Raw genomic sequence first — 23,629 nt, 5'->3', positions numbered from 1 at the left:
ATTTTCGCGGTTGTCATACTTGGAGAGAGTATTCTGGGCTGGCGTTGCTACGATACCGGAAGCGGTGCGTTCAAGTACAAGAGGAAGGGCGGGAATTTTTAAAACTCTCACAGCAAATATGATTTAATTGCGTTTTTGCAGCTTACGTTGGGTCAGTCGGGGGGTGGGCCAGTCAAAGGGGGTCCGCGGGCCGGATGTGGCCCCTGGGCCGCTAATTGAATAGCCCTGCCTTAAGGGAACAACATGGTTTAATTTTCAAGCTCAAAGGTCAGGGTCACCAAAAATCCCCATCACTGGCAAAATTGGTAGGATTTTTTTCTCAGGGATTTTTTTTTTTTTTTTAATCTATCATGATGAAATTTGGGGACCACCAAATTCTTTAAGAAGGGAGACCGGAGGGTGTGCTCCAACTTTCGGGGTATCACACTACTCAGCCTCCCCGGTAAGGTCTATGCCAGGGTGCTGGAAAGGAGGGTGCGTCCGTTAGTTGAACCTCGGATTCAGGAGGAACAATGCGGTTTTCGTCCTGGTCGTGGAACGCTGGACCAGCTCTTTATCCTCTCAAGGATATTCGAGTGTGCGTGGGAGTTTGCCCAACCAGTCTACATGTGCTTTGTGGACTTGGAGAAGGCATTCGACCGTGTCCCTCGGGGTGTTCTTTGGGAGGTTCTGCGGGAGTATGGGGTGTCTGGCCCATTGTTGCGGGCCATTCAGTCCTTGTACAACCACAGTGAGAGCTTGGTCCGTATAGCCGGTAATAAGTCGGATTTGTTTCCTGTGGGTGTTGGACTCCGTCAGGGCTGCCCTTTGTCACCGATTCTGTTCATAATTTTTATGGACAGAATTTCTAGGCGTAGCCAGGTGGCGGAAGGCTTCTTCCTTGGTGGCCTCAGAGTCTCATCTCTGCTTTTTGCAGATGATGCGGTTCTGTTGGCTTCATCAGGGGGGGGCCTCCAGCTCGCAGTGGAACGGTTCGCAGCCGAGTGTGAAGCGGCTGGCATGAGAATCAGCACCTCTAAGTCTGAGGCCATGGTCCTCAGCCGGAAAAGGGTGGAGTGCCCTCTCCGGCTCAGGAACGAGTTCTTGCCTCAAGTGGAGGAGTTTAAGTATCTCGGGGTCTTGTTCACGAGTGATGGGAGAAGGGAACGGGAGATCGACAGGCGGATCGGGGCTGCTTCTACAGTGATGCGGACGCTGCACCGGTCCGTCGTGGTGAAGAGGGAGCTTAGCGTAAAAGCGAAGCTCTCGATTTACCGGTCGATCTACGTTCCTACCCTCACCTATGGTCACGAGCTTTGGGTAGTGACCGAAAGAATAAGATCGCGAATACAAGCGGCAGAAATGAGTTTCCTTCGAAGGGTGGCTGGCCTTTCCCTTAGAGATAAGGTGAGGAGTGCGGCCATCCGGGAGGGGCTCAGAGTAGAGCTGCTGCTCCTCCACATCGAAAGGAGCCAGTTGAGGTGGCTCAGGCATCTGATTAGGATGCCTCCTGGCCGCCTCCTGGGTGAGGTGTTCCGGGCATGTCCCACCGGGAAGAGGCCCCGTGGTAGACCCAGGACACGCTGGAGAGATTATGTATCTCGGCTGGCCTGGGAACGCCTTGGGGTCCCTCCGGATGAGCTGGAGGAGGTGGCTGGGGAGAGGGAAGCCTGGGCTTCTCTGCTTAGGCTTCTGCCCCCGCGACCCGGCCCCGGATAAGCGGAAGAAAATGGATGGATGGATGGATGATGAAATTTGGTACTGATGGCATTCTCTATTACAGGACATAACCCGCCATTGTCATGACGTCATTGGTTATGTCAACTGACACTATTTACAAAGATTTACATTTTTAAATCCTCATCAAATTCTTCATCTCTCAGGTCCTGTACAATTGCTTACCCTATGTGTAAATATGACATTGATCAACGGTAATATTTATTGGAAAACTCTTTTTTTTTAAATATCATTGAGGAAGGGAGGGCGAAAGAAGGGAAGACAGAGAGAGGTTGGCAAGAATAAGGAGGAAGACGAGGCTAATCCTCAGGTGGAGCTGAGGTGCCTGACCACCACGAGATGCCACGTCATTGCTCTTCTTTCTGCTCCTGTGTTTTCACCTTCTTTGCCTCTTTTCCCTGTCTTTTCTGTTCTTTTTTTGCTTCTTTCTCTTGAATTTTCTGCCATTTCCTTTCTTCCTCTTCTCCTTTTTTCATCTGCTTCTTTAATTCTTTCTGTTTGGCTTTCAGCAGTTTCTTTTCTATTTTATATTTCTGTTTCTGTTTTATATTTCTATCTCTCTGTGTACTGCCTCATTCCACAGAACCTCGGCTTTCTGAAGGGGTGCAAGTTTGGCAGACAGTGGGAAGGAAAAACTCCCTTTTAACAGAAAAAAAACCTCCAGCAGAACCAGGCTCAGGGAGGGCAGTCAACTGCTGTGACCAGTTGGGGCTGAGGGGAGGGAGAGATGACAAAGACATGCTGTGGAAGAGAGCCAAAGATTAATAATAACTAATGATTAAATGCATTAGTTAAATGGGGTATAAACAGAGTGAAAAGAGGTGAGTGAGAAGAAACACTCAGTGCATCATAGGAACCGCCACCTTAAAAGCCTGGGGTACACAGCCAACTAATAAAGACAGATTGATCATATCATTAGCCTAATAGCATAATGGCCTAAGTCATATTTTGAGATACCTACCTAATTCTACTCTGCTAACAGTGTAGATTCATTTAGATAGATATCTCAGTTTTGGCCAAAATATGACTTAGGCATTATGCTATTAGGCTAACGATATTTAAGATTGAAGCATCGATAAATGGAAGGACTTCTTTGAGCAGTCTAATAGGAATGGAGTCTAATAAACATGTTGGCTGATTGGAGTCTTATAGAGAGCCTGAATACTGAACACTATCATTATAACCAATGCTAATTATTCAGTGACAGTAATGTTTCCTCTCCACAGCCCTGTAAGGTTTTCCTGTGTGAGATGATATGATGCAGTACAAAGTTTCAGACTGAAGTATTTTTATTTATATGGAAAAAGTTACAAAAAGCTGAATTACAAATATAAACAGTAGAAACTATTGAGAACATATTTAATATAAATATAACCTTCAAAATGTTTCCATTAGAGTCAAGTTCTTCATGAGAATTAGAAACAAGGTTTTGGATTGTAATGCAAGATTAATCCATATGAAACATTTGTTTCTCACTCACATCCACACAGGCCAGAGGTCCTTTCCTAAAGCTAATGATGATATCATCCCTCCATCTTCAATCATTTTAGCATTAAATTTGTTACAAAGAAGAAACTTGCTGATTGTTGAAGCCTCAGGATGGTGGACTCATTCACTCCTGTGAACTACTATGAAAAGAGAATGGCATCATTTAAAAGGGGTATTTGAAAGGGTATGGTGGTCATGGGGTGCAAGACACAACAACAAAAACACAGAAAAGCTTTCAGTTTTCTTTGTTTATTTGTTTGTTTGTCCAATCTGTGGCAATCGATTGATGTTAATTCCTGTTTCTATAGTACTGAGCAGTGTCTGCACCTCAATTTTACACTTTGTTAGAAAGCATACAAGAAAGTGTAATCAAAGAGTTTTCAGTGGAAGGAATGTAACAAAATTAAGAAAAATTAGAAGACTATTTTGTTGTTTTTTTAATTATCTTAGCAGGAGCACCTGAATTAATCAGATAATTTAATTATCTTAAAAATTCGGTTGTAATTAAAGACATCTTTAAAATCCACAAAAAGCGCTTATTGACTAGAAAATTTGATTTCAGGAACTTCCTTTTAGCATAATACAGAGTGACAACAAACAAACTGACCGGTAACCAGCTCTGAGGTTGCATACCAGTGGAAAAAAAAATGTACTGGTCATAATCTCCATTCTAAATTTAGCTCTTTACCAACAAAATGTCTCAAATGCCATCTAGTGAGGAAGACTGTTAAGCATGAATGAAACTTCCTGAGAAACTTGGAGCGAAAGTGTTTTTTTGAGAAAAAAAATAACTTTTGTACTTTGGTTGGAAGAAATGAAACAAGAGACTGATTTAAGTGTTTACAAAGGGCAGGGTGCATTCAGTGCCTAGGGCACCTTGAACTCAGTTCAAGTCTGGATTAATGAGGATTCTTCTTCTTTCAGCTGTCCCCCTTTAAGGGTCACCACAGTGGATCATCTCTACCGTCCTCCTTTATCACTACATCCATGAATCTTCTGAGATCTTCCTCTTTTCCTCCTGCCTGGCAGCTCCATCTTCAGCATCCTTTGTGCAGTATATCCACTGCATGTGTCCAAACCATCTCAGTCTTGGCTCTCTTTGTCTCCAAACCATTCAATCTGAGCTGTTCCTCTGATGTACTCATTTCTGATCTGATTCCCAATGAAAATCACCTCCTGTCTTTTTGTCAGCACCACTCTCTCCAAAGCAGACATTATAGGTCTCACTACCAACGTACAAATCTTCCCTATTGCTGCTATCATTCTGTCACAAATCACCCCTGACACTTGTCTCTACTTACTCCACCCTGCCTGCACTCTCTTCTTCACCTCTTTTGTGTACTGTCCAATGCTTTGGATGGCTGACTGCAGTTATTTAAAGTCATCCACCTTCACTACCTCTACTCCTTGCAGCTTTACTATTAGACCTGTTGAGTTTTGCTTCTACTGACTTTCATTCATCTTCTCTCCAGAGGATGTCTCCCCCTTTCCAGGTTTCATTCCACCTGCTCCTTAGTCTCAGTACAGATCACAGTGTCATCTGCAAACATCCACAGGGGGGAAGCCACAAGCCAGTGCTGTCCTAGTTCTGGTCCCAAGCCCGGATAAACAGGGAGGGTTGTGTCAGGAAGGGCATTCGGCCTAAAATCTTTGCCAAATCAAACATGAGGCTTATCATTATTGAGGTTGATTTAACTACTTGAATAAATCATCTTACATTAATTACACAAAACATTCAGGCAGGTTAGAATACAACACATTCATTTATTTACATATTAACAATATATACAAACGAAACATTTAGATTTTACTCAGTAAATAAGAACCACTCCATGAAGGATTGGAAGAACTCGCTACTTCTTGCGGCGGTCATGTTTCCTTATGATGTCAAGGAGGTTGGTCTTGGTGACTAGTGAGTCTTCAGGTTGCTTCTTGTTTTTCTGCCTTTCCCTCCTCTGCTGTTCATGGAGGTGAGGTGAGTTTAAGAGCTGAGGGGGCAGAATGGAGCCCGTGGGTTTGACCCGGTTCACCACCCCCAGGAACAGCCGTTTGTTGTTGTTGTTGAGAAAGGTGATGGCTGTTCCCCTGTGTCCCAGCCGACCTGCTCTGCCCACCTACATGGAAACAATTAAAATAAAATTAAAAAAAGGGCAACATTCATGATCAGTAATAATAAATTAGTTATCCTAAGGGAAAGGTTTCCCTAATGAAAAACCATTAGAAAAAACAGAAGTGAGGGCTGTGCAGTGCTGACTAACCTGATGGACATACTCATCCATTGTGTTCGGCATGTCAAAATTAACCACCAATCTGACGTTGACTAAGTCCAGACCTCTGCCCAAAACACCTGTACTGATCACTACCTCAAAGTCTCCATCCAGAAGACCCTGAAGAAAAAGAACACAGTTAGAAGTCTGTATGTACTGTTACTCTATACAGCAGACATTTAACAAATTCTACTAATAATAAACTCTACTGCACCTACTGGCTAACCTATTTTAATTAGCCTGTAATCCCCATAATTATATTTTACACACAGCAGAGATTACAAAGCAAGAGGTGCATAAAACAGTTAGTGTATTTATTTCTGATATAATTGGTCAGCAAAATGACATAACCCCAATGTCCCCCTTTTTTTAGTCTAAACTGCTTTGATTCCTAATAACTTGAATTTATTCTGGATTATTTTGGGATTTGTCTATCCAGATCAATATTTTTTTTTAAATTTCAGGTTTGGTTTTACTGGCAGCAGTTGTGATCTTGGAAAAAAAAATCACAAGTCTTGGCATTTAAGAACAATAGCGAGTAAACGGAAAAAGTGAATTTTCTTTTCTGTATTGTGTCCCTTGTGACCCTCAGCTGTGGGTAACTATCTGTGTTTCAGATGAAGAACACTTTTGGACACCATGCATGTTTTGCCACTGGTCTCACCCGGAGAATGCGGTTGCGTTCCCACTGGGTCTTGTCAGAGTGGATTGCCACGGTGGTGAGGCCTGTCACCTTGACGACTGCCTCGCAGAGGAGATCAGCGCCGAGTTTACTCTCTACAAACACGACCACTGGAGGCTGGTACAGCTTACTGTCCTGAAAAGTGACATAATTAAATTGTAGGACATTTTTTCGCTACATTGAACATATTTTCTATATAGAAATTTTGCCAAAAACTCTATACAGACTAAATTAACACATTATGTATACCATGTGGCTGTATGTCATTGCGCTTGAGGCTGATTTCTACACATTTGGATATGTTCCGACCCTCCAATAGGACAGGAGTAAATGTACACCACCTAATCACTTCTTCTTCTTAACTTTGCTGTTCTAGCTCTAATTTGGAGAACATACTGTAATCCTGAGCTAATTATCACAGACTATGCTGTAAGAGCTTCAACATATGAAGCAACTGTTTTTCTTGGTTTTTTAAGTCATGTCCACTCCAGAGAGTTGGTTTTTGGGGATGTCTTGTCCAAATCCAAGCTTAACAGCCGTGCAATTCTATAATTCCCTTCCCCTGTTCAGACAATAGTCTTACACTGTGGGCTCAAATAACATACTGCAATGAATAACTGGGTTGCCACATCCTTATAAAAACAGGGTCATATTACTCCAACTACAACCTAATGGCACTTTTCCACCAGGTTAATTAAAGCAGACCATTTCTGTTCCTGCCTTGTATAAATGGTGCAATCCATTGCTGGAGTGTGGCTATGGCTCTGGGCCTACCCATTTCCTTCAGATAGGGCTGCAACAATGGCCATCTAAATATGGTATAGGGGTAATTGGTACTTGGACTTTAAGATATTCCCACCTACAATAGCCAGCTGTTAAAATACCAAGCTGGAACCAGTGCATGTCAAGACTGAGCAATAAACGGTAGCTAAAATTGATCTAATGAAACACTGTATTTTTCTTCTGAAGTACTTCCTGGAATCCAAAGACCATTCAGACCTGGTCTTATGCAACAACTAAAAATATCGACTAACTAGCAAAATAAACCATATATTGGCATTGAAAGTGTGTTCAGTAATACTCCACCTATAATTAAACTTTTAAGACTTCACGTTTTTACTCTTCAAATCACACTTAAAATGAATCTGTAACCTACATTAAGAATCTCAAACAGCTTCTTCTTCTTGGACGGTTCCTCTACCCAAAGCAGGATCTGTCGGACGTTGGCACACGGCTGGTTCTTCTCACCTATAGTGATACGTACAGGGTCACGGACCAACCGGCCAGCTAGCTCCTCTGTCCCTGTCGGGATGGTGGCCGATGCCAGAAGAGTCTGGTGTTCTTCGGGGACTTGCTCAAGAACCTCCAAAACCTGCTGCTGGAAGCCCATCTTCAACATAGTGTCCACCTTAAGGATGTGGCACAAATTTCATGTTGCACGACTGTAAAAACTGATTTGAAACTGATTTATAAACAACACATAAATGAATACTTTCAAAAGCTGTTATGTCGTCAGATAAAATCCTCAATCATACAGCATTTATTGGGTCCCTTTAAGAACCACTATTTTTGATTAAGTGCAGTCATTTAACCTTTTAGGCTTTATGCTCTAAAAGGCACACATTATATACATAACATTACTAGCCCTTAAAGTGCCACGATTCTGTCATACATGAATTTCAATGTTTGTACCTCATCAACCACAACAATCTTCACTTTGGCAAGCTGCACTTCTTTCTGCTTCAAGATCTCAATGAGTCGCCCAGGAGTAGCGATGACAATCTAAAGGAGATTCAAAAATAAACAAAACTATGACATGGGAAAAGTGTGCAACCCTCAAGCTTTGAATAACAGAGGAGGAAATTACTGTAAAAAACACACAAAAAAAGTCCAGACTACTTTAATGCTGCTCTTGAGGCGATGGAGCTGTGGGGGAAGTGGCATGCCCCCCACCAGCAGTGCAGTTCTCATGTTGGGGAGTCCCATCACAAGCTCCTTGGCCTGTCTCTCTATCTGAATGGCCAACTCCCTAGTGGGGGTCAGGATCAGAGCCACAGGGCTGCCCACACTGTGCACTCCTTTCTGAAAACAGAAGCAATGTTACAGACTGCATGTCTCCAAGAGCGGTTTTTGTGAATATTTAAGTTATAATAATTTTTTGTGTGTGTGTGTGTGTAAGACTGTGTCTTCTTGAGAATACATTTATTCCTTTGACTCTTTCCTCTACAGAGGTCACTGGCATCTACAGAGCAGCTTTTCTGTCAGATCCTGGAGTCTAGTGTCTTACTAAGGGCTAGCTCAGCAGGGGAAAGCCTGGTTACAAAAGCAGACTCAATATAAGCTTCCTTACTGAAAGGGACAGTTCACCCCAAAATCAAATTTACATATTTAATTCCAGCCTGCGGTGTTTTTTTTCCATCAAAATTGTTTTGCTGTGAGTTGCCTAATTTTGGGGATACAGGCTGTAGAAATGTCTGTCTTCTCTTAAACATAATTGCACTAGATGGCATTTGACTTGTGGCATGTTATCTTTATTACTGTACCTCAAGTGCCCTCACAACCACTGGCAGCAGGAAGGCTACAGTCTTCCCTGATCCTGTGTCTGCACTGGCAATCACATCCCTGCCTGTGAGACCAACAGGAACCATCTGCATCTGGACTGGAGTGGGTGTGTCATAGCCAGCCTTTTTCAGGTTGCCACTTAATGTGGTAGGGAACTGGCAGTGCTCAAATTCAACAATGGGTCTTGTGACATCTTTTCCCTGGGTTTCTATACCCAGCTCCTGTTTAATTCGTTGCACCTGTTCCTCTGTTAGGCCTGATATGAATGGATCTTCCCTGTAGGAATAGCCTGGTTGGTTTTCAACTACCCCATCGGGGTCAGCTGCTGGCTGTTGAGTTTGAGCAGTCCTTTCATCTCTGTTTTTGTCCTTTTGCTTAAATGCATCTGCCCCAGTCCCCATCCCCATTTGCACTAAATGGTTGGCTTTGCATTCCAGACTGCAAACATCACTGTCTGTGGCATCACAGATGTATTCTCCATAGCGACCACACATCACACAAACAGGCTCTCCAGGCTCAGGCCATCTCTGGCTCTTTTTGAAGGATTTCACTGGTTCCTCCTCCTCTTCCTCATCATCATCATCATCTGAGGAGGGCCTGCGTCCATCTTCAGGAGCTAAACTTTGTGTCAAAACTGCAGAATTTACAGCTGGTTTTGTCGTTATATGCTGTGTTTGGTTGTCTTCACATGCTTCCTCCTTTTGAGCATGTGTCTCTGAACCACTTTTGTTATCCTCCTCTTCAACAACTTTACTTTTCTTATTCAAAACGTGGCCCGATCCCTGGATGGGTCTCTTCACTTTCAGGGCTCGTGGCATAAACATGTTTAAATATTACCTGTAAACACAATAAAGCAGACGTAAACACTGAGGTTAGGCGAAAGCTTTTGGTGTCATGTTATGGTAACTTGTGATAGCTGTGCATGTACTGCAAATAATAAGAATGAAGAACCTGCACAGGTCATAAACAAAAGCCAAAAACCCTTCTTAGATATGCGCTAAATGTCACAAAAATGTACCTTGAATTCTCTTTTTAACTCACACTTTGCAAATTAAATAAGTGTATAACTCAAAGGTTTTTGAGCTTTCATATATTTTAAAACTACACTTTTTGAGAAACAATAATTATCGACTTGGCTGTTTTAGGAAAAATTACTAACGTTACCTTCTCTCGTCAAATCCTCCAACAGTGTGCGTCGGTAAACAATGCCCGACGCACACTGATGCCGCATCGTTTCCTTTGCGCGTTGGGAATTGTAGTTCGTAGAGCAGAGTTGTTTTTTTTGTTTTTTGTTTTTTCAGTTGTTTGTTTCACTCACTTTAGTAAGTGTTTCTTTATATCATAACGTCTTGACGATGTATATTTTTGTCATTAAATTTACGAAAATATTATTTTGACCTTAAACAAATTCAGTTTTTTGTCTAAGGTCATTTTACATTACGGGTGCGGTTTGCAAGAGCAACTGTCATATAATAGCTATATTCAGAGGATTTTCTACTCTTCAGCGTTATGAATATAAATAAAACTGCAGCCTAATAAAACATTTTTTTGCAACGTAGCAAATTAATGCCGTGTGACCGAATACACTGCGGTAAAATACATTTGTGGGCGGTTGAATCCAAAGTACTCAGACAAAAGTGTTAATATTCCCAGTGGCATTTGAAAGCACCGTTCGCACATGCGCATTGCACAACAAACGTGCGGGGCTGGAGAGCCTCAGTGCGGCAGGAAAACCGCATCACAGAGGACCGAATGCAAAACACAGGTTATTTATACAATGACACATGGCCACGAAAGGAAGAAGCCGTCTGCTTCCAAACAACTCAAATAATGGAAATATTGTTATTTTTATTCCAGTCGACGAGTATCTTTCCCCCTCTGATATCCAAGGAAACCTAGCTTGGTCCGACGGGAGAGCATTTCAACTGGTAGAGAGCAGAATGGATGACAAACACCAAGAGTAGCGACCCATTGTGTCAACGAGACCGAAAAAGACAAAAACCTAGCCGCCCGAAGCATTTTATGACTGAAAGAACGTGCACATCTGTGAATAATCTTGCGGAAAGACATACCATCGCTTGAGTTTACAGCGGTTTATAGGTTGCCAACAAATTCCAGTACTGGGATGCTTTCGCTTCATAGGGTTTGACTAAGGGTACAATTAAGGGAGAAATATGGGTGAAGTTCAGGACGTCAGGGATGTTAAGAAGACCTTCGTTGCTCCGGCAATAAAGTCTTTTGAGCACTATGACTTCTCCCGAGCCAAAATCTGTTGCAGCCTCACATGGCTGGTGGCCAAAGCGTACGGGACAGGTAGGTTCATACCCGCACCTATCTGCAATAGTTAACCGGACGCTGCATGAATATGGATGAGTTGGATGCCTTTAATGTTTTCGTTTGTTTGTTGTTTTGGATGCATGTTTGTCAGAATTTAAATAAAACTGAAACAACGAATGTGTAATACATATTTATGATTTATTGTCAGTAAAGTCCCGTATATGTTGGTTCACATTAATACCGCTGCTTGTTGTTACCGTTTTTGAGCCAGGCTAAATTCATTTATTAAGAGAAAAGTAACGCATGCTATGCCTAAAGGAAAAAACAAAACAAAACAAAAAACTCTTCCTGGGGACCCAAATGAAAGGGAGCATTTGAATGTACCTGTTCCAAATGATGTCACCTTCATGGTGCTGCATCCATGTCAAAATTGCTAAGAAAGGCATCACAGCTGCTACTTTTTTCACATTTTCATGAAGCAATATAGTACTGAAAGGTTGCACTTGTTAACAGTATAATGAAGAAGTTAGGCCTTAAATGGGCACAAAAATAAAATCTGCTTCTTCTCCTGCATGCTGCTTCAGCTCTTAGTACCTTTCTTTTATATGGCATGATGTCCTGTGAAGTAGTGGGATTAAACCTAATGAAGCAGGTGTAATGCCACTATTTCATTAGAATTAGTATTAAAAGTATTAAAATGCTTTCATCTCACAGTTATAGGGGCTGTATTGTATGGATAACGTATCCAACAATAATAATAAAATGTAAAGTCAGTTTGATTATCAAGCTTGCATGTGACCATTTTTAATAGAAAACTACAACACAAAGCATCTGTTTTGGTGGAGCATCAAAATGGTTTTAAGGGCAGTTGCTGCACAAAGTGAAATAAACAACAGAGGGGAAAAGAGGGTTCTTTTTTTCCCAATTTTATAGAAGGGATCCAAACAGACCCAGCAGTCATAACTCAGTAACTGCAAATTAATAAATGCAGTGCAAGATCCTTCTGTGTAATCCTTTTCCCATTTTATTGAGTAGTTCATCTTGATCTCTTTGTATTGTAATTAAACTCTACTTAATATCCATATGGATATATACACGCTCAGCTTATTTGAGAGCATCATTCCTTGTCTCTGTGTTGTGTATATCCCAGCAAACATGAGATCCCTTGCAGATCCTCTTGTGTATTTTCAGTCAGGACTGAATGAAATGGGCTGATTCCAAAAATACAGCCCTCTAGAGAGGGAGGGAAGGAGGGAGAGCGCAAGAAAGAGAGAGCGAGCGGGCTCATCTCCAGATCCCAGCCTACGCTCCTGTAAAAGCTTCACATGCATCCGCCTCATTAGATCGAGGCAGAAGTACATCAAGAATATGCATTCAAGTACATGCAAGCTGTACATCAGATCATCTGCTGTCAGGAGTTGCTGTCAAATACTATCTCACAACATTCATAGTGTACTGCTTCATTTCTGGTTCATAACCAGAGCTCAGAACAACTCCACCCTTTAGGTAAAACCATAGGTTGAAAGATAGTGAGTGTCATTCTCTCTGTATCCACTTAAAATGCTTTTTTTTTTTTTCCAGATGTCCATGTTTAAAGTGTTAAACTCCATATATCACTTGTTAGGTTTTGTTGTAACAATGGATGAATGGAAGATTGTGAGTCTGCTTAAATACTACAGAGCTAATTAAATATTAAAAGATAAAACCAACTTCCTCATGCTGAACATTTTCTTTATCCTTTACACGATTAGGTGCATTACAGAATATAAACCCAGGACCACAAAATTTTGGGACACACATCGCAGTATGTGAGCTTCAGAAAAGCATGTTGAAAGATAACATGAAAAATCATTCCCTAAGCAGCTCCAGGGGTGGTGTTTTGTAGCTCAGCCTGACCTCTGACCTCCCTGTGGAGGATGAAGGTGGTGGTGGTGGGGGGTATATCTCTTTGTTAGGATCCATAACATGAATAAACTGCTTATAGGAAACCTTGCTACTCCTACCTGCATTTCTGCTCCATAATTGCATCTATAGATGACCTTGTTGATAGTGGTCAGTAGAAGCAGGTGATTCACTGACCTCTGTGCGCACGTGCTGGAGGATGGGCAGCAGTGTTGGGGAGCATAAAACTGTTAGTGTGTGGATCACCTCATGCCATCTTTTCCTCTGAACGTACAGGCATGTGGGCTGTTAACGAGATTAAGATCCATTCTCCTGCAGCTGACGCAGTGATGAGCCCTGCATCTGATTTGCTTGCAGACATAATTTAATGTTTTCAAACAGTTTCATTTGAAAACAGTTAATCATGGGTTATTTAATCTGCAGGACAAAAAGAAGGTCGTGCAATTGCTTGCCTAATACTGTGCATAATATAGTTTATGTTGTCAGACATGGATTTATAAAAATCCTAGAAAGAAAGGTAAAAAAGCTATAAAAAAAAAATCACTCAATTCCGTAAATTATTTGTAGACTATTCCTGTGCAGTGGACTTGCCCGAGGTAATGAACACACATGCACGCACGCTCACATGCAGCCTCTCTCTTTGATGAGGCAGGCGGTGAGAAGGGTGTTCCCAGGGAGCTGGAAGCTGCAGAGATACAGACTAGATGAATCGATCAGGTTCCCACTCTGGTTGGTTGCTATAGCAACGCTGAGGTCTATCCACACATATCCATGTGATGATACTGTCAAAGCATGGCAACGAAAACAAGTAGTTCTGCCAAAGTATTGCCAGACAATCTGTGCGCAGAGGGAAAAATCCTCAGTAAAGACACATTTAGAATAAAACTGTTGTAACTTTATATTAGCTCATCTGGCTTTAGCCTATTTACTATCATGTTAAAGAATTGAAATGATTCCTCATGAGAAAGGAGAAAAGGGCAGAAAACTACTGCTCTAGTTTCAATATTTTAGTACATGCTTGCAGCCTTTATAGTAGTATAGTATATAGCATAGTATACATTTACCATATCTTAGTAGATGCTTCACGATGTGACAAGATTCGGTTAATACGGATGGCATCATGATGACATAAGAATTTAGAGACATGCTGTTTGCCAGCATGTTAATAATGTGAATTATACTTCCTCTGCTCTATTATACAGACAGCATCCCAGCAGACTTGAAGGACCCCTTCTACACAGACCAGTATGAGCAGGAGCATCTGAAGCCTCCTGTGGCCAGCCTCCTGCTATCCGCAGACCTCTACTGCAGGGCCGGCAGCCTCATCCTGAAGAGTGACGCTGCCAAGCCGCTGCTGGGTCACGATGCTGTCATCCAGGCGCTGGCTCAGCGGGGTCTCTACATCACGGACCAGGAGAGGCTGGTCACTGAGAGAGACCTGCGAAAGAGGCCGCTGCAAATGGTAGGGAAGGTTTTGGAATGCTGATAAAACTGCGCACCGAAAAGATTCTTCCATATGTGCATCAAGTTAATAATGTATTAGGCACGCACCCAACTGCATATTAATATTGAGCATTGATCAGACCACTGAGATTATTTGTTGAAGTGTATATACAGTATCTGTGGTCATTGAGTTAAAAGTGGTTCCATTTCATTCATCCATCCATCCATCCATCCATCCATCCATCCATCCATCCATTCACTTCCGCTTATCCTGTTCAGGGTTACTGGAGCCTATCCCAGCTGACAGAGGGCGAGAGGCAGGGTACACCCTGTACAGGCTGCCAGCCTGTCCCAGGGCTAACACAGAGAGACAGACAGCCATCCACACTCACATTCACACCTATGGGCAATTTAGAGTGGCCAATTAACCTAACCCCAGTAAGTGCATGTCTTTGGACTGTGGGAGGAAACCCACAGGAGAACATGCAAACTCCACACAGAGAGTGAGAGAGGCCCGGGCCAAGGTGGAATCGGACCCAGGCCTTTCAGATGTTATTCTACCAGTGAGGCAGCAGTGCTAACCACCGCACCACCGTGCTGCCCTGGTTGGTTCCATTTCATTTTCATATAAACTAGACACCAATCTGTGACAAAATTACTTCAGTAATGTGGAAATAATATTGTCTCTTGATGGACTATAACTGGATAATAACAGCTTCTTCACATTATACATGTTTCATTAGCAATGCAACACAAACCAACCACAGCGTAACAACGAATAACAAGAAAATACAACAAGCTGTAAGGTGCAGGGTTATTATAGTTAACGAAAACGAACGAAATAACGAAAACTGAAATTGAAAAAACATTGTCGTTAACTGAAATAAATAAAAACTAAAATTAAAAGGAAGAAACGACAACTAACTAAAACTGAATTGTGAGTTTACAAAACTAACTAAAACTAACTGAAATTATAGATATTGTTATTTTTTCAAAAGTCTTGTGGATTGATATGAAATCATTTTTTTCCTCTCCGAGTTTAAGCTCGGAACGCCGTCGGGCAAATGGGTGCGCATGTGCGTGCGTGCGCACACCGCGCTGCTCCTCAAAGAGTCCCATGTGGAGTGTTTTTTTTTTTTTTTTTTTTACTATGATAGCACAGATAGCAGCGAGTGTCTTGGCGTGGATGATGTTGTGGATGATGTACGGAACACTTCTTAGTCAGGAAAAAAAACACCAACGTCAAAGTAGACCTGAGAAGCGCACACAAGGCAGCTACGGAAACCGCTCTCATCCTACAAGGCAACCCGGCCTCCACCTCCAGAGAAACGTGACTACTCGTCGGGTCAACGCAGCCACAATGTTGTGTTTAGTCCTTGTGCGTTTCCGGCTACTTTATCAGTCAGATAATAACAATCAGGACTAATAATCAAAGCATCAATATAAGGACTCACAAATGTCAGCAAATTCCTGGAGGGAGCTGCTGAAACTATGGGAATGGAAGGAATGAAGAAAGTGAAAAAACAGGGACAAATATGTTTGCACCCTAAAAACTGAGCACAAAGAGCGAGGACCAAAAAACCCCCAGCACACAACCACAAGGTAATTAACACACGCAATCCAGCTATACATGCATAAATGCGGACATGAGGTCGGACACTTCCGTAGGCTACATAGGCCGCAAAGACCCTGCAAGTCTAATCAGCGAGCATCTAACCAAGCTAGCTCCAAAACAGAAGCAGCATCAGGTGGAGAGAACATCAGGATGCAGCTGGATTTGACTCCTTCAAGGAGTTTGTTTTTGTCAAACACCACATGTAGCTGTTGTTAATCTGCTGCACTGAGGCTGAACTTTATTGGGAGTTTATTGTAGAATTTATCGAGTTTTGGAGTTCATATTGTTAGCAGTTTCTCCCTGTTGATGTTCATGGGTGTCCTTAATATTACACACATTTAGCATGTAGTTCTGCTGTCTGTGAACAGTTGGTTGCTGAATTTATTTCTTTAAAGGGTATCTTTAAAGCGTACCTGATTAAGTATGAAAATACTAAAACTAATACTGAAACTAACTAAAACTAAGCATAAAACCAAAAATAAAAACTAATAAAAACGAGCAAAACCACTCTGAAAACTAATTAAAACTAACTGAATTAGAGAAAAAAAAGTAAAAACAAACTAAAACTAAACTATAATGTAAAATCCAAAACTATTATAACCCTGGTAAGGTGTATCACTTACACACTTCTCATCCAGACTTTTGTCCTAAATTTCTCTTTTCTCAAACTGATTTACACCTCAGGGCTTTCACTGTGCCCTGCGTATTCATATTTTCTACATGACAGCATGCTGTAACATGGGATTTACTGTACACTCACAGCATTTTTGTAGCTCCTCTCAGTCTGTCAGTGTTGGAGATGAGATGACTCTGCAGGCAGCATACTGAGCGAGAATGAGGTATCCTCATTATTTTGGAGCAAAATCGCAATAGGAAGCTTTATTGCATCAGTGAATTTGCAATTGAGACACAATTAGCACACAGTATGCCTGCAGTCTGCTTGCAGAGTCTTGCTGGTTTTAATTTCCCTTCCATGCTAATTTAAAAGTTATTTAAGTTTTGTTAGGGGTTACATTTTAAGCATGTAATTTCCATATAACAAGAAGTGTTTTAGTGCATACATTTCTCACAGAATTGCATTTTTATGGTTTTTAAAGCTAAGCCGAATATTACATTGGGTTTTTACACTTGGTTAATTTTATGTATGTTTGTGTGCAGGTGTGATTTGGCCATCCTCTCTGAGCTTGTTAATGCAGCAGTGCACACAGGTCGTACTGAAGCCTGAGTTATTGTGTCTGCTTTCAGCATAAATCAGATTTTTATTTTTATTTTTTTTAACTTGTAGTGTTTGAGTTTGTGTGACAGAGCAGGTTTTTGTAAATGTGAAAATGAGCTGCTAGAAGAGTGTGATATTACCTTTTTTGTTTGTTATTTAAATTCACACAAGGAACCTGAAATGTACGTGTTGTATCACAAATACACAATCCAGCTTCACATTCAGTTTTCCACTGTTTGTTTAATTTTTCCCATGCTTCCAGTTCTAATGGGAAATTCCCCTCCTTTTCCCATTTCTCCTCTATGTATGTTGTGTTTTTCCCTTTTAGTTCTGTTGTATAGTTTAGAAATCTATCTAACCCCTGGGGCTGATTTATAAGCCATTAAGAAGATCTTCAGAACACCTGACTTGAAACAATCATGTATATTTGGCAGGGAAAGACCACTTTTCTCTTTGGCCAATTGTAAAGTCTTTTGCCTAATTCTTGGTCTCTTTCCCTGCCAAAAAAAACAATCTTGGAAATGACTCTTTTCCCTTTATTTTTTTCTTTACCGTCTATTGTTTCATCTTTTATCCTCCTTTTCCATCCTCTGTTCTGGCCCGTTTCTCTCATTTTCATCATCTCTTCTTATCTTCTCTCGTTCCTTGCTTTTTCCTTATTCCTTACTTGCTTTCCTGACACTTTCCTCAAATCCCCTCTCTTACTCTGTTTCCCTAGCATTCCTTCTTTTTTTTTCTTTTTTTTAAATCATTCCCATTAAATCCAGTCACTTCCCTGTCTATGCTCCCCCACCGTCTTCCCTGCTCCTTCTTCCTCCCCTCTCCCCATTTTGCTTTGTCTCATTTTTTTGTTGCTCTTTGTCTATGTCTGTCTGTTAAATTAAGATATTTCACATATTTTATAGGTCAGGATTGAATCTTTGGCATTTCCAAAGCTGGACATTAAATGTCATATAAAGCACGGGACACGCACACTTTAGGAAGTGGTAAAAATGTGTCTGCATGTAATAATTTTTAATGTGATTTAAGTCATTTTCACATTTTCCTCACCTCTGAACCTTTCCAAATATTACCAAACTAAACTCGGACACTAATGCTATTTAACGCACAAATTCTCTTTTACAAAGTCTGGTGTCTAAATGCACTAAATTAGGCTGATGAGAGAGTAGCACAGGTAATAGTCCCCTGAACTGACAGCTGGTGAGCGGTCTTCCTGAACACTGCTCAGACAGCAACCTGACCTAAACCAAGCGAGTATTTCCAGGAGTAGAATGATTGCAGTTGATAAGCACTGCGAGACAGTATTAATATTGATCAAATGGCTGCACACAGGAGCTCAAGAAGAGGTTTATTAATTATTAAGAGACTGTTTCAACATCTAGCTTGGCTGCTAGGTGTCCAAAGCGCACTCCTGTGATAGAGAAGAGCAGAAACGGCTCTTCTGCAAGAATAGGAAAAGGTGGATTGATGTGTTGAGAGGTTTTAGCGAAAGGAAAACATCATTGGTTTTATTCCCGAAGCAGAGACTGAGCACCTGCCTGCAGCTGTAACTATAAGCTGCTCTGGATAAGAGCACCAACAGTTTCATTAAAGAATGCTTCATAGCATTTTGGCTTACCATCGTTTTTGACTCAGCAGTTTGCACAAAGAATAAGAATATTCAGAATAAGCAACTTTAGAGGATGTTCAAGGCAGCTTTAGTAGGTCAGGCAGCTACAGAATCAGATGCTGCTGACGTTGTGTCTGACATGTGTCAAAACCGAGCACACTGCTGACATTTGGCCAGGTTGCCAATTTGACGTTGCTATATAGTCTTATTTTTTCCTTCCCTCTTGTTTCTGTCACTATTCTGCCCACTCAGCCTTCTCTCTTGTGCCATGTGACAGATTTCTACACATGAAGATGCAAAATCCAAATCGCAGTTTCCTCCCACTCGGTCGCCTACACACATTCTGTATCGCTGAGTCTCTCCACCTGTAGTGCTCTCAGAGAATGGGGGGGGGGGGAGGTGGGCAATATTGAAATATTGTCAGTGTTAATACTGTAGCTCCCACGAAGCACTGCGGTGAACACGATTAACTGCTAAGAAAGGCTTTAATTGCTAGGTTTGTGATCATTTGTGTAAATGCAGCGACCTTCTCTGAGTGGGTCCTCTGGAACACTGGAGAATTTATTTAAAACAAAAAAAGAGCAATTAAATAAGCGTGTACTGGCGCGTGACAATAATCAACAGATAATCTTCATCAAATTTCAACCAAATATCTTCACTTGCGAAATTAACCCTGGAGAATGTGGCTCTGTTGCCATGGTGAAGTTACAGCATATTGGCTGGCGTGAGAATGAAGCCAAAAGATAAACTCAGTGTTTGTACCTGCATACATAACCTACGGAAGAGGATTAGGGCCAATGAAAAAAAAATATTTTAGGTCATGACTGTTTTTTTTTTGTTTTTTTTTAGATTTCTGAGAATTGAGTGTTTTCATGGTTCTAAGATAAAAAGTCAGACTTCTGAGAAAAAAAATCTAAAAAAAAAGTTATGGCCCCCGAATTTTTTTTTTCTCTGTGACTAATCCTCTTCCATACGCATACTTCAGAAATATTTATGTTTCAATTGATCTGTCAAACACTGTAAAGTTGATATAACAGTCCTTCTACTAATTGCATGTGTTTTTGATAAATATGAAAACTTACAGAGGAGCCCTCAAGTCCATAATAATGAAATGCTTTCCTTAGAAATAAGAAGGGCCAAGTAGTGCTTTTTCACCCCCCCTGCTCATATTTACTCAGCAGGATGGTTGTGTTTGACTGCAGCAAAGCGTACGGCTGTTTATGGAATTCTACTTCTACTACTACTAGGATTATGCAGAAATGAGCCATCTCACCTAAATTTATGAACTGTTTACATCATGGAAATAATTTTAAACCTTTTTACTCAGTAAGGAGGTAGAGGTTATTTACTTCATGGAACAAAATACTAATAAAGATTTTTGTATGGTTGTTGATTAGGGAGACATTACTAAATAAATGAATCACGTGATGACATGCAGAACAGTCATGGCCTAGTCATAGGGTTGTAATGGGAAATAATAGATGCCAAGAATATGTATGTTTCTCTGCATAAATCTCAAAACCATGGATGCACTAACTATTTAATTTAATAAAGCAACAGTAAATAGGTCATGTTGCCGCTATGAGATTTTCTTGTACTGTGTATTACATGATCACGCTTGTATTCTGTGAACTGTATGCTCTGAATACTGATAGAGGCGCCACACCTTATTTTCTGAGTTGCTTTATTGGCTTTAGGCGGCTGTCTCTGTGACAGTATGCCAGAAAAGCCATAAAACACAAACAGGGTTAAAGTCATACTTGAGTTAGAGAATTCTTTCAAATTTGTATCTTACTGGCAGCTGTGCATCTGATTCAGGTTTGTTCTAGTTGAAGCCATGCTTTAGATTGACTTAGTGTGCACTTATTCTCAGATATTTTCTAGTTCCATTGGAAACTTAATACATTCAACTCAGTGCTGGCTTTTGTGTGCAGTTGCCTACCAATTATATAGCACAATTATTGCACAAGTCAGGCTTTCACAAAATAGTCAAACTAAGTATTCAAACTCTAAAAATGTTACATCTTAATTTGAGCATATTTGGTCTAGTTGTGACCCGATCAGCAGCTGCCGATACATTATAACCCACTAGCTTTGCAACAAAATGAAATACAAATGTGGCATATATTACCTAGCAGCTGATTACAAGTGTTATTGTAGCTGTTCTATAATGGTAGGACTTGTCCTACACTAGTACTTCCATCCATCCATCCATTCATCCATCATCCATCCATCCATTTTCTTCCACTTATCCAATTCAGGGTCACAGGGGGGGCTGGAACCTATCCCAGCTGTCACAGGGCGAGGGGCGGAGTACACCCTATGCTACTGATATTGTGATGAAACGCTGCACACAGACACCATATCAACCATTTTAAGCACACCGCATTTCAATCCCAGTGGAATTTTCATCAGCTCAGAGTAATGAAAATGAGTGGCACAGCCGTATGCGCACTGTGTGTACCAAATATTAGTTTTACTGTGACAAACTGATTCATCAAGACATACATACCACGGCTGGATGGAGGAGTGTACACTTCCTCCTGTTATTCTCCCTCTCCTTTTCTACCTCCATCACTCCCCCTATTGGGCAGGCACTCCGTTTCCATGGTTACACTCCAGTTGGCCGGGTGTTGCGTTTGTGTGTAGGTGGGTGCAAGAGTGGGGGTGCTTATGCCTGCATATGTTGTTATTTGCAATATGAGCTTGTATTTGCAGCTGTGTGTGTGTGTGTGTGTGTGTGTGTGTGTGTGTGTGTGTGTGTGTGTGTGTGTGTGTAGTGGCTGTTGTAGCAGTGGAGATAGCCAGACTCTCAGAGAGACGCTGAAATGCTGTATTGATAAGAGCACACGGCATCGCTATCACACTGCTTCCCCTGCAAAGAGGCACACTGAGACACGTACAGAAGGTGAATTACAGAAAATTGTGTGCCAAGCACATAACAAAACACTTCTCAACATCAGACTGGCTTCCACAGAACCTTTTTCTTCTCATTTGCAATTGATCTTGTGAACAAAGACGAGCTGAAGCAGCAAGGTTGAAGGGAAGCACATCCAAGTACTTTCTGTCCTCGTCTGCCTCAGCGGAGTCATAGGGAGTATGTTATGCTTAATGCCAGCAGTGACTCCCGGGCAGTACTGTATGGCTGGATAATCAGCAAACCACATTATGCGATGTCATGTGCTGGCCTGAGAACTGCATGCTTCTATATTGATATATCATGTTATTATTATATTCTATATTGATACTGATATATATATATATATACTTTCTGTATTATAGCATTTAGTTATGCTCTTAGGTGATACCCTTGCACTTATATGACTAGATTTAATATATAACTTTGTCCAGAAAGGTAAATCAGTAATGCTGAGACTGCATCAGGAGGGGTCAGTTGCCTCAAAACAACAGCATATTTATCCAGAATAAACAATGCAGAGAGGAAACCCTGTTGAGGTACATTAAAAGAAAGTATGGGAGCAGTTGAATTGTTTTCATATGTTTTAAATCATTTGTTAATCCAGCATTAATGCAGTTCAAACGGTGAGAAAACCACAGCATTGTTTTCAGCACCCCTAGTTGGGCTGTTTAAGTCTCAGGTGAAGGCCCAGATTTAGACCAAAGCAAACATACTGCGTGGATATGCATCTTCAGGAAAGGACAACCTGACAAAGAACCACACTAATGAATTAGGAAGGACGTATTTTCAGTTCAACTTATTGAAAACAGATTGTGGTTGGGATGATTATCCTGCTACTTTGGCAGGTTCCTGTTCTTTTCTTAAATGAGGAAAAGATGATCTCTTATTACAGTCAATATATTTTCAAAGCAGGCAACACACAAATACAGCAGGTCAGGCGCTGATATTTCTCTGTTGAAGATGCAAATTTTGAACAGTGTGCAATTAAAAGCTTTTTAAAATGATATTAAATGCTATATATATATACACAGACACACACTTGTATCAGGAAGGGAATCTGGTGTAAAAATCTGCAAAGTCAAAAGTGTGGAGCTACCTGCTGGGGCGTGCCATTGTGAATAAGGAAGCAGCTTTTTAAATATTATTTTTATTTATGTAACCATTAAATGGAGACAATCCACACATGAAACTTTCAACCCAGAGGGCCTTTTCAAACATGATGGAAGGACTTAAAGTGCAGGAATTTCAACTGGGTAGGTCGGCACTGGATGGAAGCCATGGTACTGTCCCTCAGTGAAGTTCCAAGGTTAGCTTTGAGGTTTCCAAATAATTGCTAGCTGGGGTTCTTTTTCTAACTTCGTTCGGTGTTTCACTATGGGAATCGCCTTGGCGTGACCAACTACGGAAGCTCCAATGACACCACGTCTGTCTGCGACAGACCTGCCAAGCCGTGCTCAGGGCCCCGCCCCTCCTACTATCACGGCTGACCAGCTCCTCCCTACTCATTCTCGCTTTCTTCCCGTGAGAAACTACATCGGGCTCCCTCAGCGCGCCCAGGCTGGCTTGGTTAGCTGTTTAACAGTTCTCAGGCGTCCCGTAGAGGAGTACGTCGCCGAACGCAGTTCTCCAGTTTTCAGTCTGGATTGTGCTGAGTAAGTCCTTCGAAAGAAGTGTACTGGTAGTTATACACCCTGGACAGCGACCGCGTCGTGGCGAGCTGTCTTCAGCGGTCACCTGGTTTTAATTAGCAGGGTAGCCGTTGTGTGTGTGTGTGTGTAACTTGGGCTAACGCGTCACGGCGAGCTTTTCGGTGTCCGGCTAGCATTAGCTTGTTAGCGGGTCAGTACCGTGTTAGGTCTGGCTAGCATTAATTTGCTAACCGACCCTAAACAGTGTTAGGTTTCAGTTAGCATTAATTTGTTAGCTGGATCA

The 23,629-nt window shown here is 41.5% G+C and overlaps 2 protein-coding genes across 8 annotated transcripts in view; one reads left to right on the top strand and one right to left on the bottom strand.

Moving 5' to 3' along the window:
• Positions 1-4,948: 4,948 nt before the first annotated feature.
• Positions 4,949-9,966, bottom strand: ddx59 (DEAD (Asp-Glu-Ala-Asp) box polypeptide 59). Its single transcript, XM_030727424.1, has 8 exons — positions 9,880-9,966; positions 8,697-9,552; positions 8,053-8,235; positions 7,846-7,935; positions 7,310-7,561; positions 6,136-6,288; positions 5,463-5,591; positions 4,949-5,318 (listed from the first exon to the last, which is right to left on the bottom strand). The coding sequence occupies exons 2-8, from the start codon at positions 9,537-9,539 to the stop codon at positions 5,058-5,060; spliced, it is 1,911 nt and encodes a 636-aa protein (XP_030583284.1). The 5' UTR covers positions 9,540-9,552; positions 9,880-9,966; the 3' UTR covers positions 4,949-5,057.
• A 437-nt stretch (positions 9,967-10,403) lies between these two features.
• The window catches only part of camsap2a (calmodulin regulated spectrin-associated protein family, member 2a), a 56,615-nt gene continuing 43,389 nt past the window's right edge, over positions 10,404-23,629 (top strand). For 6 of the 7 annotated variants that reach the window (XM_030726758.1, XM_030726759.1, XM_030726757.1 and 3 more), the window contains exons 1-2: positions 10,425-11,028; positions 14,097-14,356. In XM_030726758.1, coding sequence (XP_030582618.1) covers positions 10,890-11,028; positions 14,097-14,356 — 399 coding nt within the window. In that variant the 5' untranslated portion in view covers positions 10,425-10,889. Of the gene's footprint in view, positions 11,029-14,096; positions 14,357-23,629 lie in introns of all 7 variants that reach the window. The other variant, XM_030726754.1, reaches the window with a different exon arrangement.

This window comes from Archocentrus centrarchus, chromosome 4 (assembly GCF_007364275.1).
Source record: "Archocentrus centrarchus isolate MPI-CPG fArcCen1 chromosome 4, fArcCen1, whole genome shotgun sequence".
NCBI lineage: Eukaryota > Metazoa > Chordata > Actinopteri > Cichliformes > Cichlidae > Archocentrus > Archocentrus centrarchus.
This window is presented reverse-complemented; position numbering and strand designations above follow the sequence as displayed.

What these genes read in the sequence shown, in the direction of transcription:
- ddx59 (XM_030727424.1), bottom strand. Translation starts at nt 9,539, where the DNA reads ATGTTTATGCCACGAGCCCTGAAAGTGAAGAGACCCATCCAGGGATCG. An exon ending in AACGCAACCGCATTCTCCGG is followed by an intron (nt 5,592 to 6,135) that starts GTGAGACCAGTG and finishes CTTTTTCTTCAG; the next exon opens with GGTCTTCTGGATGGAGACTT. An exon ending in TGGATGAGTATGTCCATCAG is followed by an intron (nt 5,319 to 5,462) that starts GTTAGTCAGCAC and finishes GTTTCCATGTAG; the next exon opens with GTGGGCAGAGCAGGTCGGCT.